Source organism: Salvelinus sp. IW2-2015, linkage group LG6.2, assembly GCF_002910315.2.
Source record: "Salvelinus sp. IW2-2015 linkage group LG6.2, ASM291031v2, whole genome shotgun sequence".
In the NCBI taxonomy this organism is placed as follows: domain Eukaryota; kingdom Metazoa; phylum Chordata; class Actinopteri; order Salmoniformes; family Salmonidae; genus Salvelinus; species Salvelinus sp. IW2-2015.
Window position 1 is genome coordinate 18,450,522 of NC_036846.1, and position 18,556 is coordinate 18,469,077.

At 39.4% G+C, this 18,556-nt stretch overlaps 1 protein-coding gene across 3 annotated transcripts in view; it reads right to left on the reverse strand.

The window, feature by feature from the left end:
- LOC111965912 (ras-related protein Rab-28) overlaps positions 1–13,968 on the reverse strand; it is a 55,047-nt gene extending 41,079 nt beyond the window's left edge. For 2 of the 3 annotated variants that reach the window (XM_023990333.3, XM_023990332.2), the window contains exons 1-2: positions 13,593–13,840; positions 1,469–1,565 (exon numbers count right to left, since the gene is read on the reverse strand). In XM_023990333.3, the coding sequence (XP_023846101.1) occupies positions 1,469–1,565; positions 13,593–13,667 (172 nt within the window). In that variant the 5' untranslated portion in view covers positions 13,668–13,840. Of the gene's footprint in view, positions 1–1,468; positions 1,566–13,592 lie in introns of all 3 variants that reach the window. The other variant, XM_070444264.1, reaches the window with a different exon arrangement.
- Between the last annotated feature and the right edge of the window lie 4,588 nt (positions 13,969–18,556).

The window sequence follows — 18,556 nt, forward strand, 5'->3', positions numbered from 1 at the left end:
ATTAGTCATAAAAGAATGGAGCTACTTTGCAGACTTTTGCAGCTTTATGCCTTGGCACCATTTTAAATATGCAATTTAAAATGCTGAAAATCCCCATGCCATATGGTAGGAAGTGAAAATGGGGGGCTTTAGTCTAAATATAACATTAGTCAATAAACATTTATTTTACACATCTAAGAGGATACAGAGCGAGGCTTTATTTCCGTGGGTTTGAAAATAAACAAATAAGAACATGAATGTTTTATGTGGTTCAGAACAAAGATCAGTTGAACCCCGGGATATGAATATAAAATGCTAAATGTATTTACTCTGTACTGTGCCCACAGAATTATGTGTAAGGCTCGCCTCTCTGGACATAAGCTGTCCATTGGCTTCATGGAGGGAAAAAATCCTGGTGTTTGCCCTAGAGAGAACAGCTTTCAGAATGAATAAGGATGAGAAGTGGCAGACTCTCCACAATGTGGTGCTACCAAGAAAGACACATTGAAAGTCCTGAGATAACCTGAGGAACAAAATTGTTCSGTTTTACCATGAAACACTGGGGAAGGAAAATACGCAACAACACATTTTGTATCAATTTGAAAATAAATTCAGAAATTCTAATGCTTTGTGTAATAACAATAAAAAGTTAAATTGTGCACAAACTCAAATTCACATACAGCTTTTGTAAAAAGAAATGTAATACATTCCAAGTAGGCTGCTTTAATAACGTCGGAATAGTTTTAGATATGCACGTTTCATAAGCAGCATTCAAGAGATTTAAAGTCAGACACTGCAGCATCATACATCAAGGTGCCTCTAACGCAGGGTTTCCCAAACTTGCACCCCTTGGGGTCCTGAGGACCGAGTTTGGGAAACCCTGCGTTAGAGGCACCTTGATGTAAGATGCTGCAGTGTCTGACTTTAAATCTCTTGAATGCTGCTTATGAAACGTGCATATCTAAAACTATTCCGATTTTTGTCCTAGCACTAAACAGCTGATGCAAATAATCAACTAATCATCAAGCTTTGATCATTTTAATCCACTGTGTAGTGCTAAGGCCAAAAACAAAACAATCCCCTGGGGGGGGGGGGGCATGTGAGTGCGTGTGTGCCTGCGTGAGTGTGTGTCTGTATCTGTGGTGTGGTAAAGAGCAGGCCGGCACGCCCAAAGGATGAAGGTGTTTTACCTGGCAGAGTTATTCTCTTAGGAAAGAACCAAATGATGAAGGTGTCTTACCTGGCAGAGTTATTCTTTTAGGAAAGGACCAAAGGATGAAGGTGTCTTACCTGGTAGAGTTATTGTCTTCAGAAAGAACCAGAGGATGAAGGTGTCTTACCTGGTAGAGTTATTGTTTCTGAAAGAACCAGAGGATGAAGGTGTCTTACCTGGTAGAGTTATTGTCTTCGGAAAGAACCAGAGGATGAAGGTGTCTTACCTGGTAGAGTTATTCTCTTAGGAAATAACCAAAGGATGAAGGTGTATTACCTGGCAGAGTTATTCTCTTCAGAAAGAAATCCAGGCCAATGGTCTGTTTGTACTGTTTCCCAAAGGCCTCTTGCGCAAACCTGGTGGCGAGTGACGTCTGAAACAGAGAGAGATCATGTTAAGACCCTTTTCCTGCCATTAAAACGACTAAATAAGTTGAATTCAAGCCTTATGAACAAGTCTGAGTGTTGGAGTTGGAGTGGTGTTCTGTATAACAACTAGGCCTATTCATAAATCCAAATGAACTGGGCCCATGACTTTTCTATTAAAAAAAATATATATATATTTAATTTATTTATTTTTTATATATCTATATCTATATCTATATCTATATATATATAGATATATAAATATTTAAAAAAAATATATATATATAAATAAACATACTTAAAAAAAAAAGAGTATACTGCTTGGGAAGACGTTTACCCTAGCAATTGTAATTAATGTGAGGTAAGCTAAAGCAATTACCTCTGCTGTCTCGCAAAGCTATCAAGGCCTGGCTGACTGTAAAAATCCAAGTGAATTAAGAAAACAGGTGTCTGGGTAGACGAATCATACATCCTAACTACAGCTTCTAATTGCCACTGCACAAAATTAGAAAACTCCATCTCGCCATGTCACTAGGCTAGTCTTAAAACCATGGGAATTTACAGCACAGACTTGACATGCCAAGTTTAATTCATTTTGATGGATGAGGACAAGAAAAAAAGCGCTGGATGTCTATTAGCTATCTTTAGAGCAGTGTGCTTACATAAACATGGAGGGATAATGGAACAGTGGAGCTTCCTAAGTCTTCCTGTGGTGAATTCATTTTATGTACTACTTGAMTATCGCTGAAGGTTATAGAATTTGAAATAAATTGTTTCTTTACGTCCACAGAGCATTCATATAATCTACTGCCATTTATTTTCTGATATATTTCAAGTTGCCAACAATACGTCAAAAATAAAGGACAGAAAAGTCATATGGAACTGACGCCAAAAGGGAACACAGGGGACTACAATTAAACCTGTTATCTACATTAGTCAAAACAGTCAAGCATAGGTTATTTCAACTTTTTGCGGCATCAAAATATGCCCAATTTCAGTCAATCATTATGTTGCAACTCCACTGTAGAGTATTGTAAAGTCTATCCCAAATACAATCGCTGAAGAGGAGTCATCTTGGCAGCTGTTTCTCATGTGGCTGAATAGGACAGATCTTCATTAGATTGAAGAGTCATCATCTATGCAGCTGTTTCTCAAGTGGCTGAATAGGACAGATCATCAAATCAAATTGTATTGGTCACATACACATGGTTAGCAGATGTTAATGCAAGTATGGCAAAATGCTTGTGCTTCTAGTTCCGACAGTGCAGTAATATCTAACAAGTAATCTAACAATTCCACAACAACTACCCAATACACATAAATCTAAGTAAAGGGATGGAATAAGAATATGTACATATAAATACGGATGAGCGATGACCGAGCGACATTGGCAAGATGCAATAGATGGTATAGAATACAGTATATACATATGAGATTAGTAGCACAAGATATGTAAACATTATTAAAGTGGAATTATTAAAGTGACTAGTGATCCATTTATTAAAGTGGCCAATGATTTTGAGTCTGTATGTAGGCAGCAGCGAGGAGTCATCTTGGCAGCTGTTTCTCAAGTGGCTGAATAGGACAGATCTTCATTAGACTGAAATACCCCAAACACCTTGGAGGCCAACGCTTTCTACATAGGTTGCAGTGTCCTTATACTTTCATTAAACTTAAGCCTGCGACTCTGAAATCGTGCGTTGACCAAAAGGTCTGAAAAAGTCGACTTGTTGAGCATTTCACAAGCTCAATGMTGAGTGACAACTTACTGGAGGTGACTGACACAACAAGGAGAAAATTGGCCATTTAAGTAGCCCACACAATCACTGACAACACAGGAATAACTATCCCGGACAGCAACAATCTATTCCACATGCTGGCGTTGGCTTAGGGAGCCATTGGTCTTGGCATTCCAGTAGCTTGGCTCTACTCCCTCTTCATAGGACCCTTTTTTCCACCATACAATTGGAACTAACCAGGGCATGTAAAAGCTGGCGTAATCCAGACTTCTCTTCAATAAGGAGACGGCACAGGGTCACCAATGATACCACTGCCGGGAAATGAGGGAAGTTCCATTGAGAGAGAGAGAGAGAGAGAGAGAGAGAGAGAGAGAGAGAGAGAGAGAGAGAAAGAAAAGAAAGAAAGAAAGAAAGCGAGAGAGAGGTAGAAAGAGAGAGAGAGAGAGGTAGGAGAAGAGAAGAGAGAGAGAGAGAGAGGTAGAAGAGAGAGAGAGAGAGAGGAGAAGAGAAGAAGAGAGAGGTAGAAGAGAGAGAGAGAGAGAGAGGTAGAAGAGAGAGAGAGAGGAGGTAGAAGAGGAGAGAAGAGAGAGGTAGGAGGAGGAGAGAGAGTAGGAGAGAGAGAGAAGAGGGTGAGGTAGGAGAGAAGAGAGAGGGCGAGGTAGAGAGAGAGAGAGGGCGAGGTAGGAGAGAGAGAGAGGGAGAAGAGAGAAATGTAGGAGAGAGAGATGTAGGAGAGAGAAGAAGGAGAAGAGAGAGAGAGGAAGAGAGGAGAAGAGAGAGAGGTAGGACGAGAGAGAGAGGGAGAGAGGAGAGAAGAGAGAGAGAGGAAGAGAGGTAGGAGAGAAGAGGGAGAGGGAGAAGAAGAGAGGAGAGAGAGAGAGGTAGGAGAGAGAGAGGGAGAGGTAGGAGAGAGAGAGGGAGAGGTAGGAGAGAGAGAGAGAAGGGAGAAGGTAGGATAGAGGAGAGAGAGAGGGAGAGGAGAGGAGGGAGAGAGAGAGAGAGAGGTAGGAGAGAGAGGGGGAGAGAGAGAGAGAGGGAGAGGTAGGAGAGAGAGAGGGAGAGAGAGAGAGATAGGAAAGAGAGGGAGAAGAGAGGTAGCAAGCCACAGTATGTCCATGATGTGACATCACTAATATTTAATGTGAGCTTAGTTAGGGTGCTTTCCTGTCGACAAAGGATCCTTCCATTTCTACCGTATGCTGACAAGTAGCCTACATATCTTAGATTTAGGATAGTTTATCAATTCCTACTCTGCATGTATGCTATGCTATTTCAACAACACAAATATGTTGAGTTAAAAGTCCTTTAGCTTCTCTAATGTCACGTGACGCCTGATGAAACTGTGAGTATCCATATTTTTGACAGCTCCTACCTCAGGTGGTGGACAAGCCTTCACACATCTCCCCAACATTTTTCTGAATGGACAACCGCATGTGAAAATACCCCGCAAGATGCCGTCCAAGAAAAACTGATCCGATTGCAATTTGCTGAGCAAATTGACATTAATAAGGGGGGAAACAGCATTCAAGATGTCAGTCACTGGTGCCTATTCAAAATAGGGGTATGGGTCCTGTTTTCTGCCCAAAACAGACAAGCAGGTAAGTCATGGAGACAGTGATGAACTGACACCTGGCAGCAGTGTGAGGGGGGGTTATTAATGTAGCGTTTCTACTGAAAACTAAGCTGTGTGTGTTCTCTGTCCGCCTGAAGGACTTCTCAGACTGGGAACATTCATTTTTCTCGTTGAGCCTACATAGGGTAACTGCTCCATTTGTTTTCTTTCTCTCGGAGGGGGAAAAATGACTTTCAAGAGACTAGTGAAGCCGAAAAACCCTTCAAATCACTGCAACACATTCACACAATAATTTGAGGATTCAGAGATGCACTGAAGAAGAAACATTGCAGCATTGTCATGACAACCTCTTTGCCTTGCTGCCACCTGTCTGTGCTGTAAAAAATATACTTTTTTGGGGGCGGCAGGTAGCCTAGTGGTTAGAGCGTTGGACTTGTAGCCGAAAGGTTGCAAGATCGAATCCCTGAGCTGACAAAGTAAAAAACAGTATATACTGTACTCTATACCATCAACTGCATCTTGCCTATGCCATTCTGTACCATCACTCATTCATATATTTTTATGTACATATTCTTCATCCCTTTACACTTGTGTGTATAAGGTAGTTGTTCTGAAATTACTCGTTGGTTATTACTGCATTGTCGGAACTAGAAGCACAAGCATTTCGCTACACTCGCATTAACATCTGCTAACCATGTGTATGTGACAAATAAAATTTGATTTGAAAATCTGTCATTAACCCACTGTTCCTAGGCCGTCATTGAAAATAAGAATTTGTTCTTAACTGACTTGCCTAGTTAAATAAAGATAAAATAAAATGTTGGTACATTTACCTGCATTATGATCATGCAGGCAAAGCAGTCTCATACAAAACATTTGTCCATAATAAATAATAAAACTGAACATTTGCATGAAGGCTTTTCTGCAAAGTAGGCGATAGCGCCTAGGTCTGGAAAATATAGGCCTAGCCTACATCTACCGGGAAGAGAATGAACGAAAGACTGAAATAGTTTCAGGTCAGGTTAATACAAGTTTCTATTTTTTTGTGTGTGTGTCCAGAATGGTGACTGGTTTTATTACTGGCCTCAGTGCTGACAGAAAGCAAGTAACCTAACAATGATCCAGACACCACCTGAACATTTAATCACTGCAGAACTCTCCAGCCTCTTCCCACTAAACTTCTACCACAGTTGGTTCTACTCTAAACCTAATAGAAGAGCATAGGCAAACTGAAAGCTTCTCATTAAGAAAGCAATAAAACGCATGTAGAGGGTTTTTAACAAGAATAACAGCATATGAGTCTTAAAGATGTGTGCAATCTGGAGCGAGGACAATACTATTTCTGAGGACTGAGACTTGCCCCCTGCTGGTTCATATGAATGAATCGGTCATGACTGCAAAGCAACAACGGTGATGTTAATGCGCTGCTTCTGCAGCAGGGAGTCAACTGAGAAAACAACTTTAACTCCTGAATGTAGCCTATGGCAAGGAGAGGGTTCACTTATAAAAATGTGGGCTACACTTTTTCCCTACTCAACCACAAGCTGATTTTGAGATTCTAGACACTATTTTATCTACATTGAACAGTATACCTGAGTGAGAAAATAGACCTAGGACTATATAATTCCCCTGTAACCTAGACCTACAATATGAATTATGTGAGAACAGGTTTTAAACTGTACACAGGTGTGTGCCTTTCCAAATCATGTCCAATCAAATGAATTTACCACAGATGGACTCCAATCAAGTTGTAGAAACATCAAGGATGATCAATGGAAACAGAATGCACCTGAGCTCAATTTCAAGTCCCATAGCAAAGGGTCTAAATAATTATGTAAATAAGGCATCTTTTTATACATCACTCACATACATTTGAAAAAAAATCTAAAAACCTGTTTTCCCTTTGTCATTATGGGGTATTGTGTGTAGATTTAATCAATTTTAGAACAAGGTTGTAACGTAACAAAATGTGGAAAAAGTGAAGAGGTCTGAATACTTTCCGAATGCACTGTATCTAGGCTGCTAGGCTACCACGTACTAGGCAATACAGCAACTACATTTATTGTGTAGTCCACACACACCTGTGTGGCTCACCTGTAATCACTGGCTAACATAGTACAATTAGACAACCAGAGTACCATGGTCCAAAAGTTGACAAAAAATCCCTCCAACAACACATGCAACCTGTATTAAGGGTCAGGTACGATTAATAGGTTTACAAGACTGGATTCATGCCAGATATAAATCCACTATGCTATCGTTGAAACAGCTTATAGATCTGTTACACAGTAATAGTACTTTGATCATCTTGGCAATCTCCCTCGGAACAAATGAAGACTGGAGCAAATAGTGTACAAACCATTACGAACAACACAGAGTTTTTTCCCATAGCTTTTTCATTATTGGACATAAGACTGTAAAGTCACCAGGAAATCAGCTAAGTGATTATAAATTTAGGAAATCTGTTCCCACGTATTCCCACACTTAAATAGTGAGACATACAGTGCATTCGGGGAATTCCTCAATCTACACACAATACCCCATACTGACAAAGCGAAAACAGGTTTTTAGAAATTGTGGCAAAGAAATTAAAAATAACAGAAATACCTTATTTAAGACTTCAGACCCTTTGCTATGAGACTCGAAATTGATTGGAGTCCACCTGCGGTAAATTCAATTGATTGGACATGATTTTGAAAGGAACACACCTGTCTATACAAAGGTCCCACAGTTGACAGTGCATGGCAGAGCAAAAACCAAGCCAAGAGGTCGAAGGAATTGTCCGTAGAGCTCCGAGACAGGATTGTGTCAAGGCACAGATCTGGGGAAGGGTACCAAAACATTTCTGCAGCATTGAAGGTCCCCAAGAACACAATGGCCTCCATCAATCTTAAAAGGAAGAAGTTTGGAACCACCAAGACTCTTCCTAGAGCTGGCCGCACGGCCAAACTGAGCAATCAGGGGAGAAGGGTCTTGGTCAGGGAGGTGACCAAGATCCTGATGGTCACTCTGACAGAGTTCCTCTGTGGAGATGGGAGAACCTTCAAGAAGGTCAACTATCTCTACAGCACTCCACCAATCTGACCTTTATGGTAGAGTGGCCAGACGGAAGCCACTCCTCAGTAAAAGGCACATGACAGCCCGCTTGGAGTTTGCCAAAAGGCACCCAAAGACACTCAGACCATGAGAAACAAGATTCTCTGGTCTGATGAAACCAAGATTGAAATATTTGGCCTGAATGCTAAGTGTCACGTCAGGAGGAAACCTGGGATCATCCCTACGTTAAAGCATGGTGGTGGCAGCATCATGTTGTGGGGATTTTTTTCAGAGGCAGGGACTGGGAGACTAGTCAGGAACGAGGGAAAGATGAACGAAGCAAAGTACAGAGAGATCCTTGATAAAAACCTGCTCCAGAGTGGTCAGGACCTCAGACTGGGGCGAAGGTTCACCTTCCAACAGGACAACGATCCTAAGCACACAGCCAAGACAATGCAGGTGTGGCTTTGGGACAAGTCTCTGAATGTCCTTGAATGGCCCAGCCAGAGCCCAGACTTGAACCCGATCAAACATCTCTGGAGAGACTTGAAAATAGCTGTGCAGCAACATTCCCCATCCAACCTGACAGATCTTGAGAGGATCTGCAGAGAAGAATGGGAGAAACTCCCAAAATACAGGTGTGCTAAGGTTGTAGTGTCATACCAAAGAAGACTCGAGGCTGTAATCACTGCAAAAGGTGCTTCAACAAAGTACTGAGTAAAGGGTCAAAATACTTACGTACAGTTGAAGTCGGAAGTTTACATGCACCTTAGTTTTTCAAAATTCCTGACATTTAATCCAAGTAAAAATTCCCTGTCTCAGGTCAGTTAGGGTCACCACTTTATTTTAAGAATGTGAAATGTCAGAATAAAAGTAGAGAGACTGATTTATTTCAGCTTTTATTTCTTTCAACACATTCCCAGTGGGTCAGAAGTTTACATACAATCAATTAGTATTTGGTAGTGTTGCCTTTAAATTGTTTAACTTGGGTCAAACATTTCAGGTAGCCGTCCACAAGCTTCCCATAATAAGTTGGGTGAATTTTGGCCCATTCCTCCTGACAGAGCTGGTGTAACCGAGTCAGGTTTGTAGGCCTCCTTGCTCGCACACGCTTTTTCAGTTCTGCCCACACATTTTCTACAGGCTTTGTGATGGCCACTCCAATACCTTGACTTTGTTGTCCTTAAGCCATTTTACCATAACTTTGGAAGTATGCTTGGGGTCATTGTCCATTTGGAAGACCCATTTGCGACCAAGCTTTAACGTCCTGACTGATRTCTTGAGATATTGCTTCAATATATCCACATAATTTTCCTTCCTCAGGATACCATCTATTTTGTGAAGTGCACCAGTCCCTCCTGCAGCAAAGCAGCCGTGCAACATGATGCTGCCACCCCCGTGCTTCACGGTTGGGTTTGTGTTCTTCGGCTTGCAAGCTTCCCCCTTTTTCCTCCAAACATAACGATGGTCATTATGGACAAACAGTTCTATTTTTGTTTCATCAGACCAGAGGACATTTCTTTAAAAAGTGCGATTTTTGTCCCCATGTGCGGTTGCAAACTGTAGTCTTGCTTTTTTATGGCGGTTTTGGAGCAGTAGCTTCTTCCTTGCTGAGCGGCCTTTCAGGTTATGTCGATATAGGCCTCGTTTTTCTGTGGATATAAAAACACGGAGCCTAACGTTAGCTACTTAGCTAGCTGCTTGGAGGATGTCATGTAATGTTATTGGAGGAGTGGGTGACTGACTTTTTCCCCTCATATCGTTTTTCGGTGGCTATACACAGCTAAAGACGCAGGTGTTATTTAGTTAGCTTGCAAGAACTTGAACTACTGTTATCCAGTTAGCATATCTCTTGTGTTTGCAAATTCACGATTTCAGAGCACTCTCGACTGAGTGCCATAACGCTGACAAAACTGATGATTTTTTACGAATGCGCAACACACACCAAATATGACCGGTGTTCGTAAACGTAGGCAAAAAAAGTTATAGTAGTGAACACCTCAGATAATGTGTAAACACCTTAACTAGTTCTGCTACCGCGAGTAAAATTGTAAGAGTGAGGAGTGCACTCATTTGTGTCTGGAAGTAGCTAGCAAGCTAGCCAAATTTAGCCAGTTAGCTTGGGTGCTTGGTTAGGACAAATATGAATGCATTGGCAGGCAAGCTACAGATGGACGAGTTGGCTACATTCCCCATTGTTTAACAGTGCAATTTTGATGGGCAACTAGCTGAAGAAGTTTGAATGTGTTAACCTAAATGTTCTTTGTTAGATTTTAGTTAATCTTGCTCTGGCTAGCATTAGTTGTTGATCTTGTTGATGTGAATAACTGAGGGACAGAGAGCCTACCATTTTCATGGTTGTTTGATCAACAGGTCTGTAAACTTCCAAAATGTAAGAGGACTCCCGTGGTATTTACATATTTGCAGAAATCCATTCAGGTGTATTTTTTGGCGAATGCGTTCTAATGATCTAAAGCCGTGCTGTTGCAACTGCCTGTAAACACACAGTTCAGTTCAAAGTGAATGATGGCAGGTCTGTGTGGCAAATGGATTATTTGCATAAAAACCTACTGTAGCTCTGATTGGCTATGGCACAACGGTCTGTGTAGACTCCGGTCTCGGACAAGAAAGATGTTTTTAATTAGGTTTTATTTACTGCAGTGTCTATTAATTGTCCAAACGCATGGCCGCTTTCCCGCTCTAGATCGCTATAGAATTTCCACAAATACCTTAGTTAAAAAGGTAATTCCCACACATTCTAAGAATTTATGAAAACGTGAAAATGACCCTAAGTGCACGCTGGTCATAAAATATTTTTAAAAGTGTCATATTTTTCCTGGGGGTGTAGATGAACAGATTTTAATAAGATTTAATGTTCCTAAAAGGCTGTCAGTTTTACTTTAATGTCCATGTGCGCCATGTACGATGGTTATTATATCAATATTTTATCCTAATGGTGTTTCCACCACCATTTCTCACATAATTAAATTGACCGACAATAAAAGATCCCAACCTGGCTTGCGTATTTTGTTTTGTCAACAATTGGAAAGTCTACCAACCAATGTGGTGGTACCTTACAATTATCTGTAAGGTACCTCAGTATGTGTGGGGTACAGAGACGAGATAGTCATTCAAAAATTATGTTAAACACTATTGCAAACAGTGTGAGTCCATGCAACTTATTGTGTGACTTGTTAAGTACATTTTTACTCGTGAATTTATTTAGGCTTATTGACTTAACAAATTTATAAAAAATGAAATGCTGAAATGTCTTGTTTTTTTWAATCGAAAAACATAATTCCACAATGACATTATGTGTATGTGTTATTGTGTGTAGTCCAGTGATGCAAAATCTAAATTTAATCAATTTTAAATTCAGGCTGTAACACAACAAATTGTGGAATAAGTCAAGGGGTGTAAATAATTTCTGAAAGCACTATAATTGGGGACCTCTGGCCTATAGTTTCTATCAGGGCAAAATAATATCCTGAACTCATCAGCCCTAAATGTGACTAGGGTGCTACTTCTGTCTCTTTCCTGATGTTCTTCAACCATGGACCTGGTCACTGTGGCCCAACCTGGTCTCAGAGCATTTTGGATTAGTAAATCTGAGACACTCCATTGAGTATGATATGTTAAGTTTAGACTGGTATTTTTAAACTGTGGATGCCCATCATCCATTTCATATATTATGTTATGAATTACAATTTGTACAATATGTTACGAATTTGCAAATCATACAATATGTTACAARTTTGCTAAATGTATATGTTATGAATTCAAAATTGTTGTGGCTAACATTAGCTAGATGGCTAACGTTAGATAAACTAGGGGTTAAGGTTAGGAGTTAGGTTAAAGGGTTAATGTTAGGGGGATGGTTATGGGGGGGTAACGGTTAAGGTTGGCTAACATGCTAAGTAGTTGCAAAGTAGCTCAAAAGTAGTAGGTAGTTGAAAAGTTGCTAATTAGCTAAAATTGTCCGTGATTAGATTTGAACAGGCAACATTTGGGTTACTATACGTTCGCGTTATACACCTACGCCCACCCAACACGTTTAGCCTTAAGTAACCTTCTGTCTTATTAGGCTGGACAATAGAACGAGTCAAAATTCACACAAGGCTGAAAAATGGCAACAGAATGTTGGCTAAGCCCAGAACACTAGCGCGAGCCCATAGCAAATTAATAGAAACAAACGTTTGGAGTAACAATTTGAATTCCATTTCGCCTAAATGGCACCAAAAAATGTAGCTTTTTTATTTTACCACTACAATCTGTTCTTAGGATGAAACTGAAAAATAACTGTGTAGATAGTAAACATCCACATCTCGATGGTGCCAAGTGTGCTTATGTCTGCATAACGAGGAAGTAGTGGGGGAAAAAAATGCWACTTTTGACTATTTCTGGTCTAGTGATCGATGGCAGCAGAGTACGCTGCCCAACCTTATGTAATTAGAAAGAGGAGAATATGCTGATTCAAATGGTGTCCAACTTGAAAAAAATCGAAATATACGCATTGCGAGAAATTTGGCATAATATACCAGCATGCCTCTCTATAGGAAAACAAATGGTGGGAGCTCAGCGTTCCAAGGGCAAAAKGTATTTCGGGGCTAGCGTTCGATGACAACCGAGTACGCTGCCCAACCTTGCATAATTAGAAAGAGGAGATTCTCATGATTAAAGTGGTGTCCAATTTGCAAAAATCGAAATATACACATTGCGAGATATTTTGCAACACAGACATACCTATATTTCCCTATAGCAAACAATGGGACGACCTCAGAGTTCCATTAGTAATATTTTGTTGTTGTTTACATTTTAACTACCAGCAACGTGGGCAGGTCTCATTGCCAACAATAGCAAAGCAAGCATTGTGGCGTAGAACAATAGGCTGGAATAGAACGTTTGGAAGGCGAGTTGGTGCCACGGTACTCAATAGACCTAATAGAAGCTGGCAGGGTGAAAAATACACACAAATAAGGCTGGATGCAATGAACTAGTTTTTGTCTGAAAAAAGCATTGTTAAAAATATCAAGTGTCCAGCCTAGTCTTATGTAACCATACCAAAAGCAACAAGTGTCCCGGATTTCCATTTACTACGTTGCGTTTGGTCTATGAGACCAGGTTGTGTGGCCAGGAAACATGTTATGCACCACAGGCGTAATTGTCCTTTCTGTTGACACTGACTGTTGGGAAGATAATTCAGAGGACAGTAGCTAGCTCTCATCATAGACAATGACTAGACTTTGTTCCATGTCGTTAGTTAGCTCCACAGGAACGCGAACTAATGCTATTAACATCACTCTGGCCCCTGTTGTGAAAAACTAAGACGGTAACTAACCAACTAAATTAGCAGCATTGGCTATAGTTAGCTATGCTAAAACAACAAAAAAACACTGCCTGTTTGACAAACCTCGGTGGTTTGGTTCACGGTTCTACCTGTCTGAAGAGCTAACGTTAGCTAGCAGCTAACAAGCATAGGCAAAACGTTGATCTAGCACACGCAGCTACGCAGGACAATTCTGTAAGATACTTCTGAGCTAAAGTTATCCACTGCACAGTAATTTACCCAATTGCCCCCGTGACATAGCTATGTTGCTAGCTAGCCAGCTAACGTAACTCAAAATAATAAGTCTAACTGCTAGCTACCGTTAGCTAGCTAACTATTAACTAATCTAAAAATCCCTCACCTTCCCCGATGCGCCGTCTCCGATGACTACAATTTTAAGTTGCTTATCTTGACTGTCCTCTTCTGAGTCCGACATATTGAAATATATTGCAATGAATATATTATTGTACTGAAAATGTAGCTACTGCTTTCACAGTAATATAGTCAAAGCCTTTGAATATAGCTAGCTTGCTAATCAGTTAGCTAAAATAGACCCAGCACCAGGCAACCAGACGCCATGTTTCACCAGCCACTGATGCCAGGCATGTTCCATTTATGTTTTGTAAGCCTGTTATTTACAAACCCTTTATCGGCCAACTGAAATACTTGTACATTAAGGACACATTTGGTGTTACAACTTTTATGTAAAAAAATATAATCCAAGAGTAGCAAATAAAGAAGGTTAAAATGTTAATTGAATAAAACTGCTTTACAATGGACCAGTCCAAGGATCTGAACGCTCAACAGTGACCATAGACTACGCGTCCTTGTTGCTATGGTAATCAAGGTCAAAGACTGAGAGGCATTCTTCCAGGATAAATAAATTTAGAATTTAAAAGTATTGACCATTCCATAAATAATACTTTTCTCCCCCCACATGATGTAGCATAAATTGCATAAAATAACTGTATGAACTAAAGTATGTAGCTATACACCTTCAAAAACGTTCCACATCTCCTAGACTAGCCTATTCATCATGATGGTCCATAAAARAATATTCAAATTCCCAGGTAGTCCGAGGCCCCAATGGATTTTAGGTTCAGTAGACCTGAATTGTGTTCATATGGGATTGCTGCTACTCAATCATAGTGATCCATTCAGACGTGGTTTAAAATATAATTTTACTAATCCCATGTGGCTCAGTTGCTGGAACATGGTGCTTGCAACGCCAGGGTTGTGGGTTCGATTCCCACAGGCGACCAATAAGAAACAAGTATGGACGTACTAGGCTACTGTAAATCACTCTTGATGAGCATCTACTATATGACTAAAATGTTACACCAATTAATGCTGTCACTGTCTCCATGTCGGGAGCACATTCATCATTGTCGTTTGCAGATGAGTATATAATATATGGAAAACCCAGAGGTCATTTTCATTTTAGTTTAGGAATGAACGTGAGAAAATACATGTAGCTGTTACTTTGCAAAAGCATATTGTATTTGGCCTAGATAGCCTATATCTTCAAAGTAATATGTTGATATTCATGTATGTTAAATTTAGGTTAATGGTTCATTAAAATAGTTATAAATGTATTAATACCAAATTTCACCGTTTTCAAGATGGCGTCAGTTTAATTTAGTCTGTTATAGGGGATGTTATGTGGTCACCGGGGCCGACCAGCAGGTAATCCAGAGGAATTTGCACCTGGAGCGGTTTAAGCCCGGTGGCAGTGACTGTCAGGTCAATATTGGCCCATCAACGTGGTAAGTGAGGGTGCCAAGATAGATATAAGAGTATTGTGAAGGTATATGCGTGAAAGACCCTAAACTGGACAAAAAAAGGCACAGGTATGCACACACACACGCACACACAAAGCATGCAATGTACAGGTTATTGAACATAATTATGTGTTATGCGACAATTACTTTGATATTGTTGTTACTGTGTAGTGAAACAAAATAGACTCCAGTACAGATGCTACCTAAATTGGTTGATTGATTTCAAATAAAATTGTTGGGCTACATGATGGCGGGCAGTTATGAAATTTAAGAAAATATTCTTGCCAATATCTTGCACATGTTCTTCAATTATGGGTACCATCAGAACCCTCATAAATATCTGTAAGAATGGAAAATACATTTTCATAATAGAAAAAGTACTATTTTTCAGCAACATAAAGGTATTTAGAACCAGCAGCATGCCAGGTGATGCCTTAAATATGAATCTTCAGTGAAAATCCAAGGCAGTGGTGTAATGGCACGGAAAAGGGCACATATTCAATCGAGAGGGGACACCGATTCACTAAACAGGTATGGCCCAGATTCATCCAAAAACAACAATAACACGTTTTCATTTTCTCCCGTCTCAAGTTGATTGTTTGGAAATGCAGAGGGAAAGTAGAGATTCATTTGAGGACACATGGGCAAATAGATATGGTCATGTGCTATAGTAATGACATTTGTTACAATATTAATGTTTATATAGAATAGCTACATCTGCTTGTTGGAAGGACTAGTCACTAGAGGTCATCCCTAATCATTATTAAATATCCCTAATAACATAATAATGCATAATACAGCATGTGTATGGGTTATGATTAGGTTTTCCTTCTTTTAGGTGAGTACGTATATTAATCAATAAAGCAATAACTTTTTTAAATATGTATGAACAAAAACAAATGTGAGAATCATTCTTCAGGCTACGCATAATGTTAGACTACATAGGTCCTATTTAATGCATTATTTGTTAATACGTGTGGATATATTTTCGCATTGTGTGGTACAACCTACAGCCTACACTAGTAAATGTTTAGGTAGTTTATTTTGATACATTTGTCACATAAAATGTCAAACACCCTATAATGATATTCATTTTGTAGCCTAAATCTTTCATTTTAATCAGCATAATAGCCTCTATCGCGAATTGCAGCATGGGTCAGGCTAGCGGGAAAATATTTGATGTGCTATTTTACAATAGCCAACTATCAAATACATAGGCTATAGGCCAGGTCAGTACTATAAAATAGTATACATTTCCAAATTATGCTGCGTCAGTATTTGCCAAATACAAATGTACAATATTTAGATTGTTTATGCAGTAGGCTAAACAATAACATACATGTTATAGGCTAGGCTATAACTTTTTATATTTTAAATGATATCTTTCTTGAACGTTACGTTTGTATCCATTCGGAATCGAATCTCTGAAAATATATAGACAGACATCGAACGCTATAGGTTTTAGACCGTTCAAGGACCGTTCTATTCCAATAACCAAGAGTAGTCAGACTAGACTATGCTTAGTACCTTTTTACTTATTCTAAGAATTTTTGATGCACAAGACCAATCCACGTATAGATTCAGTTTTGTCTCGCAACTAATATTGCAATGTCATTTTTCAACCGCCATGTCCACGAGCTCTAATMTATACATCCTCAAGTCGATATGGACGCCTGACATTCTGTCGTCTACCCTCTCCAGACCTTGTTGTGCCCCTCGGGTCATCGTTTATAACCTACAGTTTCTTTCGAGACTGGGAGGGACACTTTGGATCAGTAGCTTAAAGCTGATGTAGGGCCATTGTATAGGTTTTCACAGTTCAGAAGTTGTGTGAAATTCTTTATCGTGCAGTTTACCTGCGCTCTATCAAAGTTGTCAAACCTAGTTGCTTCTGTTTTTTGTCATTTCATTTTTCAGATTATCACTAGCAATAGAAAATGTATCTTCCATTTTCTCGACCGGTATGGTTTAACATGTTGAAAATAGACTAGAATGTAAGCGCTTGCTTGGCCTTCAACACTAGTCAAGCCGTCTGGAAATAGTCCTACTCGTTTGATATTAGGCTACATTTGACAAACGAAATATTTAAACTACTGTATAGGCTGGATAGTCACTTTTACAATTATAAATGTTCTTAAATGATATATTATTATTCTATTTACTTTGATGCGATACATGCCTGCTTCTCCATGATTTACTTATTTATTTATCGTAGGACCTTTGTTTGGGTTTAATGTATGCAAGTATTACCCGAGATAGACTACTCCACGAGATCTGAAAATCGATCAAAATGTAATTAACATTTTATGATATATATATATATATATATATATATAGGCTACCTACCATGTGTGGCAGCTTATATACATCACCGCGATGACCTTGATGGTTTAAATGGTGGAGGTCAAAATGTACCATTTAGTATGAAATGGAGCAAGGACACCTGCTGGGTATTTTACATTTTCATTACATATTTTCTTTAGGGCTGTTATTATTTCGATTGAACTTTTTGTAATTTTTGTGCATTCTATTTTTATCGTGATTAATTGCATTGTCTGAAAGCGTTCAAAATATACTGAAAGCATCCAAAATACACAATGTATACAGCTAAAAACAACAAATCCATGTCAAAACAAGTTGACGTTGAGGTTACAGAAAGTGTGCTTTTTCAATTTACTTGATTTTGCAAACCATTATCTTGGACAAAATCAAAACGTCAAAATTCTTGTAATGCTTTTTGTATATATCAAATCTTAAAGCTCAATTTGAGCAAATTCTGAATTTGAGATTAATCGTGTAATCACAGCTAATTCTAAAATCAACTCGATATGAGTTTTTTTTATCGTCTGACAGCCCACGTTCTCTTATTTGAAATGTATGCAGTTTTGTCCTTGAGCTGTTCTTATCTATCAATGTTCTGAATGTCATGTTTTATGTTTTGTGTGGACCCCAGGATGAGAGCTGCTGCATGAGCAACAGCTATTGTGGATGCTAATAAATAAATAAATAAATCATCATAGCTGTACTTTTCTGTCGGTGTTTGAAGCAGAGAAATAATTCTGCATATTATCAAAATCCATAATTGCACCATGTCTACATAGTTCATTTTTGCCTTTCTCCACAAATTCATCCAAATGCAGTCTCCGTATGTGACTACTCATGAAATATGAAATGGGTTGTTTTACAAGGTCAGCCATTGTAGTACGGCGCCCCTGGAGCAAATTAGGGTTGAGTGCCTTGTTCAAGGGCACATCGACAGATTTTTCACCTTGTCAGCTCGGGTATTCGAACCAGCGACCTTTCGGCTACTGGCCGCTATGCTACCTGCCGCCTTAATAATGATGTCACGTCGGTTATTTTCCTTTTGACAAGGTAGACACAAATAGGCTGCGGATGGTATATACACTTCGTGTGAACGCATTATGAAGAAAAATAGAAAAATAATGTATCCCACCCGCAGCGCAATAGCCTCTCTACAATACTAAATATCGAGGTTCTGTAATTGTGCTATTGTAACCTGACATGTCCACATATCATTTAATTA